General features: G+C 36.3%; 1 protein-coding gene across 1 annotated transcript; it reads left to right on the forward strand.

Annotated features, from left to right (window-relative positions):
* Positions 1–825: 825 nt before the first annotated feature.
* On the forward strand, positions 826–2892 carry LOC113724059 (probable pectinesterase/pectinesterase inhibitor 17). Its single transcript, XM_027247003.1, has 2 exons — positions 826–1702; positions 2210–2892. The coding sequence occupies exons 1-2, from the start codon at positions 826–828 to the stop codon at positions 2890–2892; spliced, it is 1560 nt and encodes a 519-aa protein (XP_027102804.1).
* Positions 2893–8657: the final 5765 nt, after the last annotated feature.

Below are 8657 nucleotides of genomic sequence, written 5' to 3' on the forward strand. Positions count from 1 at the left end.
GGATGGCATCATTAATTCATTATGCGCCTTTTATGAAAACCTTTTCTCTAAAACGGCATGTGAACTTCTAGAAATAATACTAGAAAGAACCATTGTAGTCAGTTGCTAAACTTACATTAAGGTACATACTCTGGCAAGGCAAGTTGTTAATATGGTTTGGAGGCATTATAGCGACATGCCAAAAAGAGAAGACGGGGTGGTCAATGTAACGGCAGTCGCAATAAATAATCCTGTAAGGAAGTGTTTAACTTGTAATAGAATTTTCTGGATTGTCTTAAAAAAGGGTAATATATGATCATTGATCCCTGCGATCTAGTCCAGTAAGAATCCATGCAACTTGGTACAAGGAAACCAGACTGTGACACACTAGAAAATCTTAAAATGGTTCAGTCTAATTTCACCAAAATTAAGGAAAATGTACAACTAAAAAGTTGTTCAACTCAAGGTTCTCCTCCTCCTCCTTTTTTTTTTTTTTCTTTTTTTTAACCCTCTCACCTCTCCCCCACACCATTCTCACCTGAACTGGTAATAGGAACACTCTAATAACTCTCTCCTGACCACTGAGCCGACCCTAGTGATTAAGTATTTTTCTCCTTAATTACTAACAATTTAAGCATGAAGCCAACTGACATTCATTGCTACTCTTCTCAACCTCAGTTTAGTATTAAGTCATCCTGGCATAAATTAATCATGCAATTAAGGCTCTCAATTGACCAAATTTAAACTGTATATACAATTGTCGCCACTTAATCTCCTCAACCTCTCCTTTATATACCTATAGCTCACCATTTCCGTCGCCAGATCCATCACGAATTAAGGCTTGTAATGGAACTCTCGCTTGTAATCGTGATTTTAGTATCTTTAGCTGCTCCAGCCATTTCTGGATATCCTCTTGCAGTAATAAAACCATGGTGCGCCCCAACTCTTCACCCAGAGCTGTGTGAGCATTTCTTCACCCGCACCTCAAAATTTGGCCATAATCCAGTCCATAACAAGTCTGAATTTCTTAATATGTCTCTCCAAATTATTCTTGATCGTGCCATCAATGCAACAGAAAATGCTATAAGATTGGAACCAAGATGTCGGGACAAAAGAGAGAAGGCTGCGTGGAGGGATTGTGTAAATTTTTATAAAGAAACACTTAATGTGCTCAACAAAATGGGTGACCCCAAAAGATTCACTCCATCTAACGTACAAAAATGGCTCAGTACAACTCTGACCAATCTTCAAACTTGCGAACAAGGATTTCTTGACTTTAATATCACATTGATGCCTTCGATTTTAGACGTTGTATTAAAGAATTTGACTATCAATGCCTTAGCTTTGAATTCTGGGGCATGTTGTGATCATAATAACAGTTGGAATAATTATGATCAGCATGGATTTCCTACTTGGATAACAACTAGTGAGCGAAGGCTATTGCAATCTTGGAATCCGACTGGTTGGGCTAATTTGGTGGTTGCAAAAGACGGATCGGGGGATTATACAACAGTGCAAGATGCAATCAATGCAGCATCGCAGAGACCTGAGACAGACAGGTTTGTAATTTATGTGAAGGCTGGCATATACAAAGAGTATCTACAAATTGAATCAAGTAACATTTTCATGGTGGGAGATGGCATTGGACAGACGATTATCACAGGAAACAGGTTTAACGGCGATCAAGATGGCACCATTACTACAGCAACGTCAGCCACAGTTAGTAAGTCCAATAAATCCGTTGTTAAAAATTCTTTGTTCATTTTCGTTTACTAATTGAATGCCTCCAAACGGGCCTAAAAGGATTATTGGAACAAGAAGAGTTCTTGCATCAAGTTGGAAATTGCATGTCAGCCCATAAATTTTCAATAACTAAAGTTAATATGTCGTATGTGTATAAAATCATTTAGTTTACATACCTTATCAGAACTAGAATTTTGCACCCAAAATTTAAGATAGTACTTATAAAATTTTTTGGGCTGAACCACGATATATGGACCATAATCTAACATGCAAATTCAATCACATCACTTGTTAATATTCAATCTTTTAGTTATCTTTAACTATTGACTAAATCGAAATTATATTTCAAAGTGGAAGAGAAAAATTAAGCAAGCTAATGACTAATGAGCTTGAACACAGTTCGGAGTCCAATTCTTTCCTATTTAAACCTATGTTGACATTATCAAGAATGCTGAATGGAACTCTTTTCTTGTGATTTCCATTTCAGCTGTTAAAGGGGAACGTTTTGTTGCCCGTTTTATGACATTCAGAAATACAGCTTGGCCTGAAAATGGCCAAGCAGTGGCTTTTTATTCAGCTTCCGATTATTCGACCATTTATCAGTGCAGTTTTGAGGGGTTTCAAGACACCCTTTATGTTTATGATGGTAGGCAATTTTTCAGGGAATGTCATATCTACGGTACAGTAGATTTTATAATGGGAGATGCTACTGTTGTGTTCCAAAGGTGCACTATTCATGCCAGAAAACCTCTGGGCAATCAAAATACAATCACAGCTCAGAGTAGAGATCATTATCTCAAATGTAGTGGAATGTCATTTCACAACTGCTTTGTTGTAATGGCTCCTGATCTAGAACCCTTTGTAGATTCAGTCAAGACTTACCTTGGAAGGCCATGGAGGGCTTATGCTCGAGTTGTATTCTTGTCATCATTTCTTGATAGGTTAATTCACCCTCAAGGTTGGTTACGTTGGGAATGCCGTCTAGACAAATTGTACTATGGGGAGTACCTAAACGAAGGCCCTGGTTCATCAACTGATCAAAGGGTTCGATGGCCTGGATACCATGTAATTACTGACTATAATGAGGCTTCAGCATTTACCGTTAGACAATTTATCTCAGGAGATTATTGGTTGCCAGAGGCCCTAGTACCTTATGATCCTGACATTTAGTTTTTGCTTCAAGGCAAGAATTTTACATATCTGAAGCAGCTTGATTGTATTATGAAAATATGCTTTGCTGTTTTCGAAACAAATGTAAGAATTTAATGGTAATACGAGCATTTGGTATAATGACTTCATACAACAGAAGAATTTCTTTCTCACCTTTTTTTTTTAACCTAAGGGAAGCCGAAGGTTTAATTGAAAGCAGAAATTACTTAGCTTTTTGGTAATCAATTTGTCATGTAAATTTCGCAACGTTGTAAGTTTGTTAATCTTCCACTATAGTTATAATTTCAATTAACCTTAGTTGTCATCCATGTTTCTTAATTTACAAAGGAAAAAAGTCCCAATGACCTTCAAACTATTAGTCAGGTAAACTTTTAACCTCCTAACAATTAAGAGTAAATTTTGATTCCTGATCTATCGAAAGTGCAAAATGTTGAACTTTCTGTTAAGCTCAGCAGTTAAGACCTATGGAAGCCAACACCACGTGAGATGTACGCCCAAATATGAAGAGCATTTTAATCCGCTTAATAGTCTTCTACTCAGTACAAGAGGGCTTTTTCCTAAACAAAGAGCTATAGGAAGAAAATTTTCCATTGTAGCTGAAGAGCTTCTTCCCCAAAAAATGCGAGGAGTCGCCCTTTCCCCTTGTGTTGGTGTGAGAAAGTGATGAGGGTCATAACTTCGTGGACCTCAAGGAATCTTAGGCGCAAATCTGCAGTGTGCTCGGATAATGGCTGTAGATTTTGGCATTGGATCAATGAGGAGATGTGCTGCTGGTCAGCGGAGATTATATCTGGCCTTCTTAGAAGGATTAATGCAACTAAACATCAAATAAATGGATATTGTCTTGACATTGGAAAGATCATGATCCACTTCTCCATCAATATACCATATATATTGTCCCTAATTAATTCTCCCCCATGATGCAAACGAATAATAAACCATTCAGAATCAGGCTTTGCAATAGTAATTTTAGTTTCAGGTTAACATAATGCTTAAAAGAGAAAGAATAAATTATCACACAAATTACCAGTCATTTATTCGTATTAGGCCAAAATAGAGACCCCATACCCATGCACTTGTCAATTTTTCAACCACAAATAAACTACTATTTGAGCAAATCCCTTTTTATTGGACATGATCAATTTACAATAAACAATGTAACCACACCTGCTTCTGTAAATTTCTACTGAGAAGACCCACATCTGGGACCACCCATCTTCCTGACAATACCATTTCCCAAATATCCCCTTTTAAGCCATCATTCTTGACACTTTGGCATGCATATACATATTTCTAAAACAAAAATCGATTCAAAGGGCTGAACAACTTATCGTAAACGAGAAAGAGATCGAAGTACACATCTAGCTTCGTTATTTGCCACTTCATTTCTCATCAACGTCCACTTCCACACTGTTGGTGGTCGGCCAATTGCAAAAGCTTCAATCCTCTTGGGGTAGAGAGAGAGAGAGAGAGAGAGAGAGAGGGAATGGTAAAAGGCAACAATTAGGTCAAATTGATTTTTACTTTCTTTTACTGAGTGGAAGATAATTTGTCGTGAACTAAAATGTCCTTCGTATTTCGAATCTTACATGATATTGATTTCCGTCCGTCTTAACTATTGAACTGGACAAAAAGTCCAATGGTTGAGGGGTTTAATTATCCACTCAAGATATTATCCACTTAGTCTAATTAAATTTCGGTAGATTGGGAGCTAAAAATTTGCTCTTAATTATTGAGGGGTCAAAAGGTTACCCGACGAATAGTTGGAGGATTACCGGAACTTTTTTCCCATTTACAAAATACAGCCATTTGTTCCAAGCACACTTTCAGCTCGCGTTTGTCTGATGGAAATTATACTACTTTCATACGAAAGTTCAAACTTCAAACTTGCAAAGGAATGCATTTCAATCCTCTTGAGAAACGCTGCTATAAATACTATAAGTGGATAGTGAACCGATCATGGTGAGCTTACAAAAAATTAGAGAAAAACAGAACATACGGAAATACGTGAGCTTACTAAAAGGCAATCCAAACGCCGACCAACCAGTAAACAAAAAAGGATGAAGGAAAAAGAGAAAAGAAATACTCAGATTGTCACCCACCAGGATAAAATCAAATTTAATTAGACTAAGTGGACATCAAAATATTATCCACCCAACCGATGGAGGTTTTATTGCCCATGAAATTAAAAGTTACAACCACTCTAGACCATGATATGCTAAGGTTCTATTAGACAATTCAATTCAACTCTTAAATTTAAAAAGTTCAAATCTTAATATATTCAGATGTGTTTAATAGGAAAAAATAGAACGATAGAAAATTTTAATTAATTAAGCCACACTTAATTTTTTAGTTAAAATTTATTTCAAAAAATAAATGATAACCTATTCACTTATTACTTAATGCAAAATATACTAAAATATTAAAATTTTAATACCTACAATTCAATAGCTTAATAAATTCAGGCTTTATATTTCATTTTAGTATTCAAATTTCAATTTTATCAAATGCATCCTAAGCCATCTAAGTATATACATACACATTCCATATTCAAAAAAATCAACAAGGATCATACATTGGCATCCTCGTTTGGAATGAAGCTCTTACTTTTAACACTAGGATTAATTTCTTTCGTTTCTCCGGCTATTTCCTGCAGTCCTCAATTTGCAATGGTACCATGGTGCGATGAAACCACCTCCCAACCAGAGCTTTGCAAGTACTTCTTCACTCACGATCCAAAATACACTAATCCTCCAATCAAAGGGATATCAGATTTTGCTGATGCATCATTACCACTTACTTTGGATCGCGCTATATATCCACGCCACGAAAAAGGTGAAAGACTCAGGCCCCAAATTAAGGTCTGATGAGGGAAAGGAATTGTGGTCATTTTGTTTGGATATGCTTTTGAGTTGTCTGTGTGCAAAATCAACCAATCCAACGATCCTACAACCAGACACCCCACGGACAACGCAACAAGCTGGCTATTCTCTACTCCGACCAACCAGTTTGAGTGCCAATGGACGGGCCGGGCCTACCCATTCACCTACTGCGTTTCGTTGGAGATAAAATTCTGGAGAAATTGATATACAACTCCATAGATTTGATCCAGTACTCAAGCCAGGACCAAGCGTTCAAGAAAAATTTCCAGCTTGTATGTTAGATTATCATGGCCGATACATATTGGTTTAACGTGCTATAGATCATCACAGAGTCCAAAAAATTGCCTACGTTGGAGGTGATCAAGTGCCTCGGTTTTCCACTAAAAAAGTGCAGATTAATTATAATAATTTTAATCAGATTCCCCAATGTAATCAGCAACTACACTATTTTCCTTTTTCTTCTCTTTTTTTAAAGATCCAATACCTGCCTTCATAGAATCATGCATAAATTTATTTTGTAACTTTAATATTTTCTTGTTTTAAAGATCCTTTAGAAGCGTAGGACCCCCCGGGGGGGGGTAAAAGAAAGTAACATCAGAATCATGCATAAATTACACCTGGCTTCATAGAAGCCATTGAGGGTTCGAAAACAATAATGTGTTAAGGCCTTTTATTTTGTCTTCTCTCTGCATTTGTCGGGAAAATTTATGTTTAAAAAAAAAAGAGAGAATTCTATTTTAATGAGATATAGTGAATTTCCATTTTATTGCTAGTAAAGTTGTGAAAAAAAAAAAAACTGTAGTAAAAAACTGGCTTTTCAGTCTCCTTTGCTCCTTTCCAAATCCCCGTATTCAGGTCTCGTTCTCGTTTGATCAATTCACATGATCTTAGACTCTAATTTGAATTATCAGTTTTCTATGAACTTTCATCTTAAATGCCACTAATGAAGAAAAATAATGTGAAAATTTACAAAAATTGGCTTGGCACTCGTTCCTTCCCCCGCTCAGGTGCTTTTTTTTTTTTTTTTTTTTCTGACGGAGTGGGTGCTCGGACCCTTACGGGTACTAAACACCAGCTCCTAAGGAGGCTTACTGAGACCAACCGAGTTGTCCATGAGGGGCAGACAATTTGGTGGGAGACAAAAGTTGAACCCCTGACCTCTCACCCCACCAGGAGAGGTGGTGGCCTTCCCTGCTCAGGTGCTTGCTGGATGATATAGTTAGGGGTGGCAATTTTCGATACAACCTGAAAACACAACACGAACCTAACACGAAATTAATGGGTTTTGGTTGAGATTTTGGGAATTCGGGTCAGAATCGGGTTGAACCCGATGAACTCAAAAAGAAAACAGGTCGATTTCGGGTCACCCCGTGGTGACCTGATATGACCCGTTTACGAATAAAAAATAATTTAATAAACATAAAAATAATTTTATCTAACTAAACTAAGTTATTCTTTTTTTCAAAGGCATTAATTACTTAATCCTAAATGAATTTATTTAATTTGTGTGAAGTTGAAATTATTATATTTGGACAAATAATATATTATATTATTTTTAATTTTATACTGTTTTAATTTATTTTATATTTTGTTTGGGATAAAACACTTTTAGGGTGTTTAATTTATTTTAGATTTGGTTTGGAATTATTTATTTAAATTTTTATTACTTGATTATGTAATTAGTTTTGTGAGAAATTAATTTTATTAGAAATTACAGTGATAAATTAATAAATTAAAATTAAATTTCGGGTCATTTCGGGTCGACCCGCCAATCCATCAACCTGAAATTTTCGGGTTCGAGTCAGTATACCTGACCCGTCACGGGTTGACGGGTCGGGTTCGGGTCAATGTCAATAGATTTTCTGACGGGTCGGGTCTGACCTGACCCGCCAACCTGATTTGGACCCGAATTGCCACCCCTAGATATAGTCGGTTAGATAGTAGTAAAATTAACTTGGAAAAGAAAACTAAATCAAAACCTTTATCTCGTTTGGTGGGTGAAATTGAAAAAATTTTACGAATGAGAGATAAGTGATAATTCTGGTTAGTTTCTATGGCCAAAATGAATTGCCCAAACACAACGTGGTCATAAAGGAGTCAATAATTCTTTTTCCTTTCTTTCTCTTTTCCTTTTTCATCAATCATATTTAGGAAATTCTTGTAAGTTGGAAGTTCTCTGGCCTTCACAATTCATACCGTAAACCATGGACCGCATTATCCCCGTACGATCCATGTCAATTCCAATAATCTCCATGATAGATAAGCGATGTTACTTTGCTTTTATTTCTAGAAGGTAATCAATTTCAGACACGCAAATAAACCAATATTTAAGCACACAAAATTACACACGCACTCACTTAGAGGTGATTAATTGTGTAATCAATATTTAATGCAGGGTGTACTAGTCTGGTTTGACGACAGTTTAGTCCCCTTCACGTTCTCCAATAACTCCTTTGGGTTCATCATCGCCTAATATAGAGCAGGAGCAGAATTAGTCTAGAAATAATCGTGTCGACAATCGAAAAAAAATTTAAAGGTGATAAAATTGTGTAATCAACATGTAATGCTTGACTATGCAAATGACGCCCGTGTGCCACGCTAACAAACATTACAATGATTAGTCGTGTCTAAGATTTCTGTGGTTGATAAATCTTGTAGTTGATGAATGAATGTTTTTAGTTATGCATTATATAATCTACCCAGAATAATGTCAACGATGCTCACCCCAAGTTAGTTCAATAGTTTATTGATGGCGTGTTTTGTCTGGGCAGCTGGCTAGTGATCTTTGATAAATCTGGTTTGACTAGGTATACATCAATAGGTAAGATAAACATATTATCTATATTAGCTTTTCCAAAAATATGCTGAAAAAAAAAAGGATGT

This window comes from Coffea arabica, chromosome 2c (assembly GCF_036785885.1).
Source record: "Coffea arabica cultivar ET-39 chromosome 2c, Coffea Arabica ET-39 HiFi, whole genome shotgun sequence".
Lineage (NCBI taxonomy): Eukaryota > Viridiplantae > Streptophyta > Magnoliopsida > Gentianales > Rubiaceae > Coffea > Coffea arabica.